Source organism: Geotrypetes seraphini, chromosome 4 (assembly GCF_902459505.1).
Source record: "Geotrypetes seraphini chromosome 4, aGeoSer1.1, whole genome shotgun sequence".
NCBI classification, from domain to species: Eukaryota; Metazoa; Chordata; class Amphibia; order Gymnophiona; family Dermophiidae; genus Geotrypetes; species Geotrypetes seraphini.
This window is the reverse complement of record NC_047087.1, coordinates 101,938,856-101,958,865: the sequence shown is the minus strand read 5'-3', so window position 1 is coordinate 101,958,865 and position 20,010 is coordinate 101,938,856. Positions and strand designations below refer to the sequence as shown.

At 43.0% G+C, this 20,010-nt stretch overlaps 1 protein-coding gene across 2 annotated transcripts in view; it reads left to right on the top strand.

Moving 5' to 3' along the window:
* The window catches only part of SPAG17 (sperm associated antigen 17), a 742,651-nt gene that overhangs the window by 104,011 nt on the left and 618,630 nt on the right, over positions 1-20,010 (top strand). For both annotated transcript variants that reach the window (XM_033941513.1, XM_033941512.1), the window contains exon 7: positions 7,637-7,812. In XM_033941513.1, the coding sequence (XP_033797404.1) occupies positions 7,637-7,812 (176 nt within the window). The remainder of the gene's footprint in view (positions 1-7,636; positions 7,813-20,010) is intronic.

Here is a 20,010-nt window from a genome sequence, read left to right as displayed (position 1 = left end):
CAGGAGAAAATTTCGAGATCCGATGAGGATTTTGAGGCTAAGATGGTGGACTCGAATGAATCTTTTCTATGATGGCTAGTCCTCCCCCCTCTTCCCCAGGATCTGGGATGAGATATAATTTTGAACCCAGGTGGGAGGCACTCACAAATTATGATGTCATTGTCGGAGGTCAACCATGTTTCAGTTAAAAGAACAAAGGGTTGGTCTCCTCAAGCCAATCTTTAACCAGCTGTGATTTGTTCCTGATAAATCGGATGTTTAAGTAGAAACCCTGAACCTTTTGGTGGTGGGGAGAGTTGGCAGGTACTGAGTAGGGAACTTTCGTCAACGATTGGTGTTTTTTATTGTAAGGTCTCTTTGGTTTTCATGAGTGGGGAACAACCGGGATTTGAAAAGGGCCCCCTTCAGAGCAGTCATGAATGAAACGATGGGCAGACCTGTAGGGGTTCTGGCTTGGTAGAACAAGGCTTTAAGAGGATTGGAATCAGGGTGGAGTGAAGTGCCTCAGTTAACCATCTTTTGTAAGAAGACCAATAAAACATAAGAAATAATGTTAGATAGTAGTGTATGGAAGCCATCATGAGTTGAGCGATACTACAGAGTTTAGGATAGCTTTATCTGGAATAGATAATGGATAATAGAAACTATGCAAGATACTTATCGATTTGTCTACTGGGTTTTTGTCCCCTGGGTTTGGAGTAGTCCCAGAGTTGATGAGGTGATGGATGGAGAAGACAACAAGGTCCAATGATGGGACCCTCCGTGCGGTGCTTGGCTGCTGGGAGTAGGAGTGGTGAAGCTTCTGCCGCTCTGCTTGCCGCTTCGCAAAGGCGCAAGCTAAAGTGTGTGCCTTAGCTGGGGCACCGAATGGCAGGGTGCCGTTCTCTTGGTAAGATTTAAATGTTCCCCGCAGGTTGGGAGGGGGTGGAATAGGCTCGCACGCTCGGCGGGGACAGGGCAGGAACGAGGCTCCTAGCAGGAGCTGGCCCGATGGCTGTAGCACTCTGAAAAGGCCGGCGGCAAAAAAGAGAAAAGAAAAAACAAACCAAAAAAAAAAACCCTTAGCAGGGCAGGGAGGGAAGATGGAGGATCCCTTCCTCTCTGTTCTACCGCTTGAAAAAAGTGGCTGCAGCACCCTCGGTGGCCCTTTTCAAAGGGCTGAAGAAAGGCAGATCAGTCCTTGGGGGCGGGATCAGGCTCCGACGCTGGTTGTGCTGGTCAGGTCGGCAGGGCAGGGAGGGAAGATGGAGGATATGCCAGCATTCCCAAAAGGAGTATGAAAGGTATTAGGCTCTCCCCCACATTTGAGACACAGAGGGGATACAATGCCACTTATCTTATGCAGTTGCACTTATATAAAATACGCTCTGTACAAAATTCTGGTGTAGCATTCGTGCAGTACTGCTCTAGTGATTAATTTTGGAATCCCCTTGAAATTCCTCAAAAAGTCCTAGTGATCCAAGAGAATATGAAGCTCTACCGCCCAATTAGATTTAACACATTGCATGTTTTGGGATCTCGCATAATGAGTTAAGGCCCGGTGGAATACTGACACATAGGTATTAAAAGCTACCACCCCTGCAAAAAAGGTACGGACTCAGTGACCCACCGGCTGACTCAATACAATTTGCGGCAAGGAGGCAATATAATATTTAACTTAACAATGTTGCCCCACTGATTTCCTAAGGGTAGCGCAAGAATAGGAAAATGGCGTAACTGACCTTCAACATCTAGAAGATGTTTCAGCAGAGAAAAGCCCCTCTCCGCCCACCTCAAAAAAAGCAGGGTTATCCATGCCAGTCACAAAAGAAGGATTCCCTTTCAAAGGGAGCAGATTAGTAATCTGAGGATCGCCTCCTAAATGGCGTATAAGAAACTCCCACCCAGCATGCATAGATTTCAACAGTGCCTACCGTGCCAGGTATAACAGAGCAAGCAGAGAGTTTGGGGCATAAAAGGCAGCTTCCAGATAAGTTGAAGTATATTGTTGTTATCCCAACAACCAATCCTTCAAATAGCGCATCAAATAAGCCATATTGCAGAGACCAAAATCAAGGAGACCGACCCCCTGCCTCCCCCTCGCCGATACCCCCCCCCCCCCCCCAGATAGCAATAACAGAGCTTTGGTTTACTTCTGTTCCAACAGAATTGAGAAACCATATGATCTAATTCTCGCAGGTCTTTCTTTAATAATTTTAATGGCAACATTTGCAACACATAAAGCCATTGGGGAAATACCACCATCTGATTCAAAGTGATTTTGCCCAAAAGAGTAAGGGGAAAATCTTTCTAGAGCTGTACCTGTGTATCTTGCAATAGTAGAATGATGTTGGCAGAATAGAGCCCAGTCACTCGGGGCGAAAGTTGAATCCCCAGGTATTTAAAGGAGTCAGTTGCCCAACGAAGTGGAAAGGCTGGGCCCCACGAACCTTACAATTCAACCAAAGACAGTAAAGCCTCTGACTTGTGGAGGTTCAAACTAAAGGCCAAATAGTCACCGTATTCACAGATATTCTCCAATAAGGCACCTAAAGACCTCTGAGGGTCAGCAATATGAACCAAGGTATCATCCGCAAATGCCGCCAATTTAAAGCTGTGATACCTAATTCACACTACTGGAATATTGGGGTTTGCAAGAATATTCCGAATGAGAGGATCCAATGATAATATAAATAACAAAGGGGATAAGGGACATCCCTGTCTTGTGCCCCCTGTGAATCTCAAATGAAGACCTGCAACCATTTACCTAAAGAACAGCTGTCAGAAATGCGTAAAGTGCTTTAATGGCAGAGACAATGCATCCAGAAAATCCATAACTATTCAGAGTAGCATATAAATAATCCCACTGGACTCTATCAAATGCTTTCTCTGCATCAAAACTTATAAGTAGTGAAGGCAGGTGTTTCTGAGTGTGAAACTCCAGGGATGTCAAGATCCTTTGGTAAGTTCTTAGCCACTGAGTGGCCACAGATGAATCCAACCTGGGAATCATGAAGTAAGCGAGGCAATGCTCTCACCAATCAATTAGCCAGACTCCTAGCTAACAGCTTAACTTCAAAGTTAAGCAAGGGAATGGGGTGGTAGAATTCCGGAAGGCTAGGGTCGCTCCACAGCTTTGGAAGAACAATAATCTGAGCCACTTTAAGATAATCCGGCATTGCCTCCATGTTGACCATCACATTAAACATTTTAGTAAGCGGTGACACTATTTCTGATTTAATCAATTTGTAAAACTCAACCCGATATCCATCTAATCCAGGAGCCTACAGGTTCGAACTTTGTCCAATTGCGAGCTCCACCTCTCCCTCCAACACAGAGACATTTAAAGCCTCAAGATGTGCAGGAGTCAGGCATGGTAGATTCAAGCAAAGATAGAGGTCTCCCGGCAAGCCTTTCTTTGTTGGAAGGGCATAGAGCTGTGCACAAAAATCTCAGAATGCCACACACATCTCATCTTGCGTGAGCATCCCGTCCCCTGCAGAACATAAAGACACTATTTTCCTCCTGCTCCCTGGAGGAGAGACCAGACGTGCCAAAAGTCTACCAGTTTTGTGGCCATGTACATATAGTTGGTATTTGTAATATGCCCAAAATTTGGTTGTGCATTGATGAAGTTTCTCATTAAGAGTAACTTGAAAAGTAAGACGGATAAATTAAGAATTAAAATAAATAAAGAAGTTTTAAAAAAAAGAAGAGTAAGACGGTCCTGTTTATTGACTGCGGTGGAATACGCTCCATAACATTTACTTGCCATCACTAGTTGGCAGGATAGTTGTAAAATTTCCCTGTCACGTGCTTTCCATTCTTGACTAACATAGCTAGTAATACTGTATGTCCTCAAAGGACTGCCTTTGCAGTCTCCCAATATAAAACAGGATCTTCCTCATGCCTTTGGTCATGGTATGAATAATCTTGCCAGCACTTTACAAGAAAATCTTAAAATTTAGGATCCCTGGCCAACCACAAAGGATATGTCCATCGTGAGCGGGACCAGGGTGTACCAGGAAGTATCCAATCCATCCAGACCCATGCATGATCCGAAATCGCATAAGACTCTATCTCTGCCATCACTATGTTAGTGAAAAGCTCTCTAGAGACCAACAAATAATCAATATGAGATTGCATAGAGTGCGCTCTGGATATATGAGTAAAATCCTTCTCAGTGGGCTGCAAAACTTGCCATACATCAACAATATCTAAGAGATGACAAGTGAGGGAGGCCTTTTGACTCCAAAGATTGCCCTCTGGAAGGCAGGGTGGATTTATCTAAAAGAGGATCCCAAAAAGTGTTAAAATCTCCACCTATCATAATAGGAAGAGTATCATGGAATATCAAAAAATTCTGCAGTCGATTGTAAAAAGACCTATCATAAGTATTGGGTGCCAGCAGCTGAACGCTCATAGAATTCCTATGAGCGGTGGAGCAGTGCACAGCTTTCAGTGCAGCAGCTGGCGCTAAAACCCGCTTTCATGGTTTTGTAAAAAGGGGGGGGGGTATTTATTGGGTTGATTTATTATTTCATAAAGAAAAATTGCAAACAAAGATTTGCTTCTACTTTCTGTGCATGTAAATTTTCTCTCTGAAAAAATGCTTAGATTTATAAAACCAAGATTTCCCATTAACAACTTATTGCAATGAATAAACGCCATTTTCCATTAAAAGTACATTTATAATATCGGGGAGGGGTGGTGGCATAAAGTTCTATTTAAGGTTTAATCATTAGAGAAGAATGTAATATTTATACAAAATTTATGATTATAATATTTGTGGGAAGGGGGGTGGGGAGGGAATAAATTTATGTATTTAAGATAATAATAGAAAGAAATTCAAGTGATGTGTATAAATTTATTATGATGTAATATTGTGCACTTGTTATAAGATGAAAAATGAATAAAGATTTTAGAAAAGAAAAGAAAAAAAAAAGATTTCCCCTTTTCTGCTCTGAGGAACCCCTCTCCAGTCTGCAGATGCAGTATGCACATTGTTCAACATATCTAAATTTCCATAAGCAAAGTATGGCTTTACTTCAATAAAATGGCCTTGATTATAATCCTCTTATTGAGATATTTCCTTGTCAAGGTATCCAACAGCATTCATGATTGTAATAGTAGATTTGAAGAGTTTAAATTTCATAATATTTTAGAAGAGAAAGTACTTAAAAAACAACATCCATCCTTCTGGATGGTTATTTTTTAATAATTGTTGTTAAAATGAATACAATACACAGTGGTGGTAATGAAAAGACAGATTGTACAGTAAGTAAATACACATTTTGCAATATGTGATCAGTTCCTCGGGCTTTGGCTACAAGAGGGGAGGCTGAAGTTTTCAGAAGGTAGTGTATTTTCCAAGGATAAGTAAGATATGGAAATCCTCACAGATTGATGTCATCTGACAGAACCCCACAAGAGAACTTATCTCTAACACTGAAAAACAGTGCTTTTCCAGTGCTCTTCCAGACATGCTCACCTCTTGCCCACTGTTGCAAAGGACCATATCAGCCATTTGTGTTTTCTCAATGTGATTGCTTCAGAAAAATTTTTGTTTTAAAAAATGTAATCACATATAAGTCTTGTTGCTATTGTGCAGTACTCTTCCCAGTAATTAGCTCTAGTCAGGGCTAGTTTCTGTTATTATTTATGATAGTTTGCCATATGCCTCTTGAAGTCTCAGCACCCGTTTGAGGTATTTTTCATCATCCAATTGTTTGATTTCATTGTGCTTATTTATCCAGATAAGATGTCCCCCAAAGAAGGACCTGGTGGGATTAAAAAATGTTTCCATTGCATCAAGACTATGAGGGGCATTTTCGATATGACATCTAAGTCTGAGTTTGGATGTTTTAGGAAAAGCATCCAAAAATCCAGTAGAGAAGATCACCATTTTTGAAACAGCAAAATGTCTTATCTTTTATTTTTTAAAAAATGACCATTTCTAGTCCTGTTCACCCTCAGTGTGTCTAACTTTTTTGACCATTAAACCCCCCCCAAAAAAAAACCCATCCAAAAGAAAAACGCACACAAACAAGCCATTATGATGTAAAGCAGCCATCATTCTTAGCAAAATGGCCTCACATACATCTGAGCACACTAGAGGGATACTCTAGGGCAGTGGTTCTCAACCTTCCTAATACCGCGACCCTTTAATACAGTTCCTCATGTTGTGGTGACCCCCAACCATAAAATTATTTTCGTTGCTACTTCATAACTGTAATTTTGCTACTGTCATGAATCTTAAATATCTGATATGCAGGATGTATTTTCATTGTTACAAATTGAACATAATTAAAGCATAGTGATTAATCACAAAAACAATATATAATTATATATTGTGAAATATTTATTTCTAATTACAAATAAATGTATATGGGCGCATCTGCATGTGGGCAGACCCGCCTGGAGGCGGATAGAGGAGCGGTGTCTTGGTTCCTAAGACCAGTGTTCTTCAACCTTTTGACACCTATGAACTGGCAGAAATAAAATAATTATTTTGTGGACCGGCACCGGTCCACAGACTGGCAGTTGAAGAACACTGAGCTAAGTCATACCCATCTCCACTCAATCTCCGCCCCAGACCCTGGCCCCCCAATAGTACTAATTGTGTAACACAATTTTTTCCATTCATTTTTCATATATACACACACATACAATATAATTGAATTAACAACACATAATGATTAACCACGAAATTAAAATACACAAAGCACACTGTATGCTTTTTAACATTCATTCCTAACAGAAAACAGATAACCCCATGCAAATGCAGGACCACAACAGCCCTTATGCTTGCAGTTGTCATCTTTATGTAGGTACAGTAGGTTTTAGGTAGCTTTTCATTTTTTTGAAGCACAGTGCTGAGAGCACTGAGGCAATTAGGTTGCTGGTGCCTTCAATATGAGGCCTTCATTGCATCAGAGAACAGCTCAAGACTTTGCTTCTGATACATCCTGAGTTACTCTGGACCAAGGGGAAAGACAGGAGTCAGATGCTGGACTATGGGAGGTACAGACAGAAGAGACAGAGGGGAGAGACCCTGATGAAGAACAGAGAAATGGAAGATCATATCAGAAGAGGGAGAGGCAGGGAGACCTGGAACAAAGGTGGTGGTAGGTACAAAGGAGAACTGACACCGGATCTAGGAAGGGTAAGCAGAGGGAAAAGAGATAGAGACCTGGACCTAAAGGGGCTGGGGCTGGATTGTGAAAGAAATGTTGGATACACAGTCAGAAAGAAGTCCAACCAGAAACTAATTAAATCACCAGACAACAAAGGTAGGAAAAATGATTTTATTTTCAATTTAGTGATCTAAATGTGTCAGTTTTGAGAATTTATATCTGTGTGTGTATATGAAAAATGAAAGGAAAAAATTGCATTAGAATTTGTAGGGGGGAGGACAGGGTGCAAAGCCTGGCAGAGAGTGTGGGGTTGGATGCAGAGCCTGGCAGGGAGTGAGGTGGCTGGGTGAAGAGCCTGATATATGTTAGTACACAATTTGGTTCAGAATGTTTTTTTTCTTGTTTTCCTACTCTAAATCTAGGGTGCGTCTTATGGTCAGGTGCATCTTATGGCGCAAAAAATACAGTAACTATGTCCACAATTATGTTTGATTCTTATTATGTTGCATTTTATATGGTAGAAACTGAAAAACAAAGGAAGCAGAAGGTTACCAAAGATTTGGAAATATTCTGGAAATACTTAGATCCTATTCTAAACAGTGGGAAGCCCGAGTCCAAGCTCTTTGATATTGCAAGGCTGCACCATGTGTTGAAGGAAGAAAACATCCCCAAAACATGGCATAATAGCACAGTAATGGTCAGTGCAAAAGTTTCCTCCTTCAATTTACATTTTTCTTTTTCTCAATTATGGACCTCTATAGCAATTATAGTAGTAAGAAATTATGGTGTCGATGGTTTAATGAAACATGGCAATTTGTCTGCAACAGTTTTCTTGATTTATTGTCAATATTACAATGTTCTACTGCAATAGGTATGTTGTTCTGGACGGACGAGTAAAATTCAGTGCCCACAAGCCTTGCAGAAGGAATTCACTTTGACTTTTGAATCCCTCCTACTTCACCAGAGGGCTCTGCTGCCCTCTTCTGTTTTTTTCTTCTGCATGTAAGTCTGAAGGAGTCTTTCTGATCTGATCTAATCTGATCTGCTTATTTCTTTATTTTTGTTAGTACTTTTTGGTCTTTTGGTGATCTTTTGGCTTCATTTCGGTATTTAGAGCTCCCCTATTCAAGGGTACAGCTCTGCCTGCATGGAGGAGAAACAAACTGAGGTCTGCAGCTGACAGGCCAATCCCTTCTGGTACCTGTTGGCCAGCCTGCAGAAGCGTTTTTGGAGCTCAGGTCCATTCCCTGTGTAGCATAGCCCTGTGTTGCAGGGGCTTGAGTGCAGGCTGTTAGATATCCATTGGGGACTCACAGGCGTCAACAAGGTCTCACAGGCTGCATTTCACCTCCCCCCATTTTCAAGTCATTGGGTCCGTGGGGATTTGAGGCTCAATCAGACACCGATCAGACTAGCATCCCCAAGATTCAGAGCTGGAAGGACATTCAGTTTGAGTCAGTGATTTCTTCTCCCAGATCCAGTAACCTTTGGAGCCAAGACAGGCTGCAGCACATTTCCAGGAAAGGTCACAGTGAATAAGGCTGTTGCAGGATATGAGGAAAACCAGCGGGGGTGTCTGTAAAAGTTAAATTTAACTGTTTCTGCTTGTTCCCTGATGTTCCCCCCTCTTCTAAAATCCTAAAATCACTAGTTTTTAAAAATATTATTTTAGGGAGAAAACCTTGCATCTAAGGTGCAATTTGAGGGACCTGTTTGCTGTGCCTGGATAGCAGTACTCATCAACCACCAGAGCAGGAGACATCAGGTGCTGAATCTCAGCGGGCACCCATGGAGACAGACGCCCTGACGTCACTCGGGTCCTGCACCCACGAGTGAAAAGGACGCTGCGACTGCGGCGCGTGGCCGCAGGGCGTGGCCAAAGGGGCGTGCTCTAAGGGGCAAGTCAGGCCCCCTTGGGAGCCCCTTGGAGACACTGGGAGACACAGGAGACACTTGTGATATGTATGTATGAAATTTCTTGATATATTATGGGGAAAAGAAAAGGGAATGCAAAAGTTTCCACACCTATTATGGCTGGCCCCATAGATAGACACCTTGTGTCCACCAGTGTCTTAGGCCACAGTCGAGGTACCGATTCACTATCAGGGGCATCGCTCAGTCCCCCAGAAAGAACTCCCCCTCCTCCACCTAATACTACTGCTGATCTGGAACCCAAGAATGGTTCTAGTTCTCAACCTGTGGGAGTACCAGACCAACAGGAATCTACCTCATTAGTTTATGGGGAGATGCCCAAAGCCTTATCCTTTCAGGAGGAGGCTTTAGTTGTAAGAGAAACACAGGATGAGCCACAGGAAGTTTTCCTTTAAGATTTATGGCATATTAACACTAGAGTGGAGGGGTTATTAACATCAGTGGTGACCCAAAACATAAAATTTTCAAAGGAAGTTGTTAATAAGTTGCAAAATGTTGATTCAAACCTGAAGATTATGGAAAAATGTATTATAACAACTGAGTCCCATGTTGTTACATTGCAAGCGGTATCTTCATCAGCTGTTAAAGATTTTCATATTTTAATTCGTAAATATTTCAAAGAAGTATTGGGTTTGGCCGACATAGAGAAATTGCCCATAACAAACTTATACTATATCCCACAGAAAAAGAAAATTCCTGTAGATTTGGGTGTAGACCAGTTGGAACAGTTAGAGTTTGATTTAACTGGTTTTCTGGAAGACTCACAGGATATAATTCAAACTAGATATACCCTATTGATAACTTGTGCAAGAGAGATAGATAAATCATTAATTATGAAAGCTTATTTTCAGAATAAGCTTCTTAAATTTTGTGGAGATAATGTAATGATTTTTCCAGATGTGGCCCAAGCCACACCATTGAGAAGAAATCAGGGGTGGCTTTGGGAGTCACATTTTATTTAAAGTTTCCATGCAAATGCTTAGTGAAATATAAAGAAAATGAATATGTATATTGGGACTCTATTCAATTGGAACAATTTTTGCAACTTCATGTAACATGTAAGGCTACCATCTGAATTAATATTAGTTTGGAGTTTAGCTTTATGATGCACCATAATAATTGATTTTTTTAATCATGATTATGTTTGAATATATTGATTAATTAATATCAGAATGTATTCTCTCATTATGGACTAGAGGAGATAGTGAATAATATTTGAAATATTTTATTTTCTGTATTTTCTGTAACTTTTCCTTTCTTTATTATTATCTGTAAAAATGATGAAAATTTGATAAATAAAAAAATATATATATATTATTTTAATATTTTAGAGTCATATTTTGGTGCCAAAATACTGCCTTGGTAGCCATCTTGGATTTCCCAATTTTTTTTCAAAGTTCTCCAGAAGCTCCAAATCACCTCGTTTTGCCTCAAAACTGGTAAGGATGGAGTCTTCAGGCTGTTATGACTCTAACTCATACCAGGTTTGTGCTAGATGAAGAGTGCCCTTGTTCCATGGTCAGCTTATCCTCCCCTCTGCTCTCTAGGGCTGAGGAACAGGCGGGAAGCCCATTAGTTGGGTTATATTCTTTTCGGAGCCCCAGAATGGCAGTCCTAAATGCAGGGGTGCAGAAGCTGTAGAGCCCAAGAGATGCAAGCTGGAGTCTTCTTCATGAGACTCGACTAGTATGGTGTTTTCTCCAGAATTTGTTAATTTGATACGGAGAGCCTTTCAGGGCAGCCATCCTTGCAAAGGGAAGTCTGGCAGTTCTTCTGAAGTTGCACAAGAGGGCAGGGCTCCCAGGATGCATCTGCCACACTAGCTACAACTGGCCAGGGAGATTCATTGATGTGGAGAGCATTGGTGTACCTAGCATATGTGACACCCAGGGCCCATCATATTTTGATCCCCCCCAATCTTTATGAAAAACATGATTTTTAGTAACAATCCACACGTCACACAACAAGACTGTACCTAGGAAAAGGCAGCATCTTATATACTGCAGTGAGCAGTAGAACAACAGTACACCCATTGTAAAACTAAACAAGCCAGACTAGAACAGATTGAGCCTGCACAGTCAATGCTAACAGAGAATCATGTCTTTTCTACATAGATTTCTGAGTGTCAGAGCTGTTATCACCATGGCCGGCGCTAAAAAACGCTCTATGGTTTTGCAAAAGGGTGGATAAAATAGAAATACATAGACAAAAATTAAACTGAACCACCAAGAAGCTGGACTCTGCATACAATGCAACACCACAGAAACAGTAATGCATGTTCCTTAATATTGTGCAAAATATAAAGATAAGCAGATGTAAATTTGAAAAAAAACAGAAATAGAAACATGATACCAGATAAAGGCCAAATGGCCTATCTATTCTGCCCATCTGCAGTAACCATTATCTCTTCTTCTCTCTAAGAGATCATCACTTTACAAATTAACAAATAACGTCTCCTCCCCCTCTTTATGAAGCTGCTTTAGGGTTTTTTTTATTGCAGACCGCGGCAGCAAAAGCGCCAGTGCTCAAAGAATTCCTATGAGCATCGGAGCTAATATCGTCATGGCTGGTGATAAAAAAAAGCCTAATGCAGCTCCATAAAAGGGGGCCCAGGGGGAGAGGAATAAAACAAAAATGGAAAATAATATAATACCATTTTATTGGACTAATACATTTTCGGTTAGCTTTCAGAGGCCAGAACCTTTTTTCTCAGGTCAGTAAAGTATACTACTGTTATAGTATCCTGTCCTGACCTGAAGAAGGGGATTTTGGTCTCTGACTTAGTTAAAAATGTATTACAATTAGTCCAATAAAAGGATCATCTTATTTCCATTTTCTATTTATAAATATTTATCAATACAGCTACAACTACTTTATCCTAAAGCAAAAAAAATAAATAAATAGAAAATGTTTTTCTACCTTTGTCTTCTCTGGTTTCTGCTTTCTTTATCTTCTTGTCACTTTCTTTATCTTCTTGTCACTTTCTTTCTTCCATTCACTGTCTGCCCTCTCTCTACTCCTTCTATATGTCAACTTCTCTCCTTCTATGCTCCTTCCAGAAACTGTATTCCTCCCCCTTCCATCTCTCCCTCCACCTCCATTGGTCTGGCATCCATCTTCTTCCCTTTCTTCCCTTCCTCCAATGGTCTGCATCTCTTTCCTATCCTCTCTTTCCCTTCCCTCTCTCACACCCCCATGTTCTGGCATTTCACCCTCTCCTCTCCCTTCCTCTTTCCTCATCTTCCTTCTCAATTTATTTTCTGCATCTGTCTAGATTAAGTTCTTCTTACTCTGTCATCAATTTCCTTTTTCACTGTCTACCTACAGTTTGCCACCTTTTTCCATCACCCCCCCCTCTAGTATTTCACTAACTCAATCCTCTTCCCCCATCATATGCCCTGTTTTTATTTATTCCCCTCCTTCCATCATATGCCCTCTTTCTCTACCCCTTCCATCCAGCATCTTCTCTCTCTATCCACTTCCATCCAGCGTCTGCCCCTCTCTCCACTTCCATTCAGTGTTTTCTTCCCTCTTTCTCTCCTCTCTTCTTCCTTCCTGAGTCTGCTCCCCTCTTTTTCTCTCTCCTCCCTACTTTCATCCAGCATCTGCTCCCTTCTCTCTCCCAACCACACTTTCATCTAGCATAGGCTCCCCCTCTACCCTCCCCACTAACATCCAATGTCTGCCCTTTCTCTCCATCCACCCATCTTCCATCAGCATCTGCCCCCTTTCTTTCCCTCCAACCCAATTCAATCCAGTATCCGTCCCCCCTTATGTCTCTCTTCCCTTTCCCTGCACACCAATTCCATCAACATCTGCCCCCTTTCTCTCCTTCCACCACACTTCCACACTAGTATCCTGCTCCCTTCCCTCTCCCTCCACCCCACTTCCCTCTCCCTTCACCACCCTTACATACAAGTATCCTGCTCCTTTCTCTATCCCTCCATCCCAATGCAATGCAGCAAGGTCCCGCGATGACTATGGCTGCTGGAACAAGTAAGTGATATTGGAGGGAGTGGACTGGCAGCTGCAGAGAGGTTCAGCAAGGTCCTGCGATGACTGGCTGGCAGTCCACCCCCTCTGACATCACTTGTTCTGAAGCAGAGTCAGCAATTGCAGTCATCATGGGACCTTGTTGCACCTTCCCACGGCTGCCAATTCTGCTCTGGAACAAGTAAGTGACTTTGAAGGAGCTAGATTGACAGCTACGAGGAGGTGCAGGAAGGGCGGGAGGTTCCGTACCCAGTGTGCCTGCTGTACACCCAGGGCAGACCGTCCTCGTGCCCCGCCTTTGGTACGCCACTGATGGAGATCCTTTCAGGACAGCAGGGAAGGGAAGTCTGGCAGTGCTTCTGTAGGTGCACGAGAGGGCAGGGCTCCCAGGGTGTATCTGCCACACTGGCTACAACTGGCCAGGAGCTAGGAAACTTTTCCGAGGGAGATTCAGAGGATGAAGGGTCTTTTACTATGTCCATACTGTCTCAGAGCTCACCCTCCCTCTCAGGAGATGTAGGGTTGCAGACAGGTGCATGCGCTTTTGACCCTTTAGTGGCCCTCAATCATGGGGATGATCCTATGGTCCTCTATCTCTTCAAACGATTGGCTCTGTTGGATCTTATTACTGATTCTCTACAGGAGTTAAACTTAGAATCCCAGTAGGTCCTCTCTGCTTCTTCTATTTTGAGTGGAGTGAGAGCCCAGTCTTCTATGTTTCCCTTGCATCCTGATATCAATGTTTTGGTGACTGAGCATTTGGATGCTTTTGAATGGTCCCTTAAAGTGGCCAGGACTATGACTTGGCTGTATTCAGTGGCATAGGAGTGTCACCAGATGTTCGCTCAGCCCAAGTTGGCTTCCTTGGTAGCACAGGTTACCAAACATACATCTCTGTCAAGCAAAGGAGGCATGGTGTTAAAGGATATGCAGGATCGCAGAGTGGGTGTGATTCTCAAAAGATAGTTTAAGGCTTTAGCCTTAGGAATTAAAATGGCCACAGTGGCTTCTGTGACCCATGCCTGTCATACCAGATTGCACAGTCTGAAGAATATGTCTGCCTTCTTGTTCTGCGCTGTTGCCATGAGATTGAATGTCAGGTGACCCCCAAGTTGGATGCCAATCTGACCTTAAAAGTATGAAGAATTGTCTTTTATTAGGTCAATTTGGGGTATTATTTGAGCTCCATTAATATTTTTGTTTGGCATAATTGTTTTGCTGTTTTGATTGTTCATGTTTAACATGTTTGTTATAATTTCAGAGCAGAATAGGCTTGTTCTTCAGGAAGTCTCCCTGTACCCCTTCTTCACATTTGTTTCTAGAAGGGGCTATCACCTGCTTTGGAACAAAACTGAAGGGGGCAGCAGAGCCCTGTGGTGAAGTAGGAGGGATTCAAAAGCCAGAGTGGATTCCTTCTGCAAGGCTCATGGGCACTGGGATATTACCCATCCATCCAGAATGACCCACCTACCTACTAGAAAAGATATTAGGAAGGTACGAACCTAATCTCTTTTTCTGTTTTATTTTCCAGTTCTAGGTTTAGTTTAGATCTTACTGTCTTAGTTGTAGTAGACCTCTGCTAAATCAAAACTTGCTTTTAACTTGCTTTCTGTTATGTTACTTTGCATTATAGCAACTTTGTTTCCAATTGTGGAAGTAATACTCGTATTATAACAGATCACCTATATGTGAAGGACAAATAGATACCTATTTCATAAAGAGGAGAATTTTCGATATGACATTTAAATCAGAGTTTGCATGTTTTGCGGAACACGCACAAAAATTAAATAGTGAACATGACCTTTTTCAAAACAAGAAAATGTCCATCTTTTTGTTTCAAAAATGGCCATTTATCAGATGTGTTTGTCCTAAAAAAATGAGACAAGTATTTTGAACCAGATAAACTGATATCACTGATGAGTAAGATTGTGAACTTCAAACACCCACAAACCAACCAGTGCTTACTGGGGTATGAATATCATCACTAGTTCACATCCAACCTGTTATAGGCTGTTTTAATGAAATGCTGAATGTTATTTATACCCAGACTGTGATTAAACAAAAATACTTAGCTCTCACCCGATGGGAACTCAGCCGTTTTGCTAGTTCATGCTTCATCAGGGGTTGAAGACTTTTACAGTCTGTTATAACTATTTAAACAGCCTTAATCGCCCAAACCTTAAAAAACCTGCGCGGTATTCATTGTCAAGCATATCATTATCCAGTGGTCAACTACTCAATCAAGGCACCTTTTTATACTCTGAACATGAACAGGTCTAACTTACAACACCCTTCTTTTTGACTTGGATGTTTCTTCTTGTTCAGTTATCACTGTTGGACATCCTAAATTTGGGTCCTCCCTAGTCCAGCCCTAAACATGCCTCATTGCTATTTGGATATTCTGCAGTATAGGACACCCAAATTATGTTAAAAATAATGATTTGGATGTTTTTATGGGCCATTTAAAGACATTCATCAGCTTTGAAAATGAGCGCCATAAGTACCTATGTGCTTTTATAAATTACTAGGAATAAAGTGACAGTCATTGTGCTTACATTGAAGCCATGAACATTTATGCCTGCCTTTGAAGTATTTTCCTACTTGCATAGTTGCATAAACAGTGCACCTAAATCATGACTCTGCCCCTATTACATCCAAACTCCATTCCTGAACATGCATACATAAAAATATGCAACTTCTATGTGCATAATCCCTGGGGGTACCGTATTTTTAGGACCATAAGAAGCACTTTTTCTACCCCCAAAAAGGGGGTGGAAAAGGAGGTACGCTTTATGGACCGAATACACCGTGCATCCCCCTCTCCCGGTACCTTTTTTAAGAAGTGGTGGTCCAGCGCGGTCTCCTTCTGGACGGCTGCCTCTCTGTAGAGCGACGCGATGCACAATGCAGGAGTGCGATCTTTGCGCTTCATGCCTGGTCCTGCTCTGCTCTGTGATTGGCTGCAGTCATTGCCATTTTTCTGAGCACATGCTCCTCACCCTTAAACTGAGAGCTAGAGCCATATACAGTTTCAGTTTCTGCAAGCAATCTGTTCAGAAGTATTTTGAATTGCTTTGCTTCTTTTTCTTATTTTTTCACTTAAAGTTCATCTATTTTGGTGGCTTCAGTGCCTTGAGATCCCTTTCCGGTAGTCCCCTGTCAGAGGAAAGGACGCAGACCCGCAGAGTCAGACTGCTGTTTCACAGAGAAACTTTTGTGGATCTTTGGAGCCAGCCTGCTGTGTGCCACTCTTCTTGGACTCAGGGTCCATTCTGCTGGGAGTTTGCTTGCCCTCTGATCTTGTAAGAACATAAGAGATGCCGCTACTGGGTCAGACTAGTGATCCATCATGCCTAGCAGACTGCTCAAGCGGCAGCCCTTTTGGTCAAAGATCAGTGCCCTAACTGAGACTAGCCCTACCAGCGTATATCCTTGTTCAGTAGGAACTTGTCTAACTTTGTCTTGAATCCCTGGAGGGTGTTTTCCCCTATGACAGCCTCCGGGAGAGCACTCCAGTTTTTCACCACTCTCTGGGTGAAGAAGAACTTCCTTACGTTCGTACGGAATCTATCCCATTTCAACTTTAAAGAGTGCCCTCTCATTCTCCCTACCTTGGAGAGGGTGAACAACCTGACCTTATCTACTAAGTCTATCCCCTTCAGTATCTTGAATGTTTCGATCATGTCACCTCTCAATCTCCTCTGTTCGAGGGAGAAGAGGCCCAGTTTCTCTAATCTTTCGCTGTATGGCAGCTCCTCCAACCCCTTAATCATCTTAGTCGTTCTTCTCTGGACCCTTTCGAGTAGTACCATGTCCTTCTTCATGTATGGCGACCAGTGCTGGACACAGTACTCCAGATGAGGGCGCACCATGGCCCGGTACAGTGGCATGATAACCTTCTCCAATCTGTTCGTGATCCCCTTCTTTATCATTCCTAGCATTCTGTTTGCCCTTTTTGCCGCCCCGTAGACGGCTTCATCGACTTGTCGATCAGAACTCCCAAGTCCCTTTCCTGGGAGTTCTCTCCTAGTACCGCCCCGGACATCCTGTACTCTTGCCTGAGATTCTTGTTACCGACATGCATTACTTTACACTTATCAACGTTGAATCTCATCTGCCATGTCGATGCCCATTCCTCGAGCCTGGTTATGTCACATTGTGGATCTTCGCAATCCCCCTGTGTCTTCACTACATTGAATAACTTTGTGTCGTCCGCAAATTTAATCACCTCGCTTGTCGTATGTCCAGATCATTTATAAAGATGTTGAAGAGTATGAGTCCAAGAACCGAGCCTTGCGGCACCCCACTGGGGACGCTCTTCCAGTCCGAGTATTGCCCATTTACCCCCAGTCTCTGTTTCCTATGCTCCAGCCAGTTTTTAATCCACGTGAGTATTTCTCCCTTGATTCCATGGCTCGCAATTTTCCGAAGTAGTTGTTCATGCGGAACCTTGTCGAACGCCTTCTGAAAGTCCAGATATACAATGTCGACCGGGTCGCCCTTGTCTATCTGCCTGTTTACTCCCTTGAAGAAGTGCAGCAAGTTTGTCAAACAAGATCTACCTTTGCTGAAACCGTGCTGGCTGGTTCTCATCAGACTGTGTCTGTCAAGGTGATCAATGATGCGGTCCTTTATCAGCACCTCTACCTTCCTTCCCAGTACCGAGGTCAGACTCACTGGTCTGTAGTTTCCCAGATCTCCCCTCGAACCTTTTTTGAAGATCGGCGTAACATTTGCCACCTTCCAGTCCTCAGGGGTTTAAGCGCGGGCTGTATTCATTTGAAGCGAACCCCTGGGTTTCAGGGCACAGGCTGCATTTCCCACCCTTGATCGTGTGGCGAGGATCCATGGGGTTGGAGGTTACAGTTGGTGTCTGGCTGACTGGCAGTCCGAAGATCTTCAAGTCTGGTCATTTGAAGCAGTTCTGAAGCTGCTATGTAAAAGTGCTGACAGACTGAAGTTGCTATGTGAAAGTGCTGACAGTCTGGCACTGCAGAACTGTGAGTAACCCTCCATTATTTCTATGGGAATTTCGGGGGTAGCTTGTGAAATGTTTTAAAACTCATTTTTCACAATTTCTGAGGATGGGGTTCAGGTTCCCCACCTCCCCAGACCCCAAATAGCCACATTTTATTTTTGGATTTTATTTAATTTTGCCGTTTTTGGTGCAAATTCGCTGGCAGCAGCCATCTTGGATTTTAAACAATCTTTTTTTCAAAGTTTTATATCTGCCTCAAAAACCCCCGTGATTTGATTAAAAATCATCTGAGATGGACTCCACAGCTCCTAATCTGTTGAATATATACATTGGTTCTGCGGATCGGCACCAGATCTGCGACCGTGTACCACATGCCACAGCATGCTGTGGGAGGGAGCATAAGCTTCAGGCTTCATCTCCTTCAGGTCCACTATTTCGAGGAAATATCTCGCCCAGAGACTGTTCTAGAATTTGGTGCCAAATGCCTGCGTTCCAAGTCTGTGGACTCTTTTGGCATGGTGCAAGTGCCTCAGCAGGGCCCTGCAGTGCTCACGGTATGGCTTTTCACCGGACTTTGTTTCGGCGGCTCTGGAAAATATATTCTTCAGACATAGCTTGTTGGATGCAGCCGGCAGGTGCGTCGGTTTCTTCTAATCCAGTTGCGCCAGTGGCAGAGGTCCCTTTTCAGGAGCCCTTTCATCCGGTTATGGCAGAGCTTGATTGCATTATGCCATTCGGATATTATGCTGCTTTTGTCTCCTGACACTGCTTTTGTTTTTGATCTGGCTGATACCCTTGCTGGAACTAGTCCAGATGGTCGCCCTGGCAGTTCAGTTTTGGATGAGGACCCCTCCATCAGTAGGCCTTTTATGCTTGGATTTGTCTACCCTTTTATTGCTGGAGTTCTGGAAAAGCAAAAAACCAATTCCTTCTTATTCTACCTTTCACAGCTTCTTGGTCAGTTTACAGGACAATAGGATGCCCAGGCTGCTTTTTCTGGCTCTCTTAAGCTTTCTCTGCTGGCTCCTTCTTTTCAGCAGTTTTGAGCACCCTAAGGTAGATTCTGCCATGGCACAGAATACCCGGCACACGGCCCTTCCTGGTGTTGGAGGAATATGTTAAGGACTCCCAGGATCACACAGCGGATATTTTATTTAAACAAACAAAACAAAACAGAATACAACATTTTTGAAGTGGCTTCTGGTTTCAAGGCAGCAGCAACCTCCTTTGTGGTGAGATTGCACAGGGTGTCCTCTGCAGAACTAGATGTTTGTCCCCAGCTAGTGCTAGCTGTTGTGGATTATGTGGCGAATGCCATTTCTGATCTCATTCAAATTCTTACAGCTTATGCAGTGTCTGGGTGTAGGCCTCTTTAGATCTGTCCTTGGGCTGGGGATGCTGTCTCCAAGGACATGTTAAGCAGATTTCCTTTGAAGAGTCAGCTTCTTTTTGGGACAGTTCTGGATGATCTCCACCCTACGTCTCCGGTGTTGATCGCCACCCTACGTCTCTCCCTGTGAACAAGTCTTGCCGGACTTTGGGAGGGGACGGTAGTAATTTTCGTCATTCCTGCCGTTTTCATCAGAGATCCTCATGCTGTTCCTCCCAGAGATATTTGCAGGGATCCAATCCCTGTGACAACACTTCCAATTCCAGCCATCCTCCAACATCCGGATCCCGTGCTGCTAATGCTCCTAAACAGCCCTTCAAAGGGCCATCTAGCCAAGTTTTACTAGGAGTGGACTATGTCCTCAGATAAATGGATGGTGGACATCATTCAGGAGGGGCACAAGTCAAATTTCTTTTGCCTGCCTCTGGATTTGTTTCTGGACTCACCAGTAGGTCAGCTGGAAAAGGAATCAAAGTCCACACTACTTTGCAGCATCTCTTCGACTTCTGAGCTCTAGTATCTGGGAGCATGGTCCCTCTCACAGTCAGCTTTCCATCTGCTTGTGCAGCGTTGAGGGTAGCCCCAGCTGGATTTGATGGCTT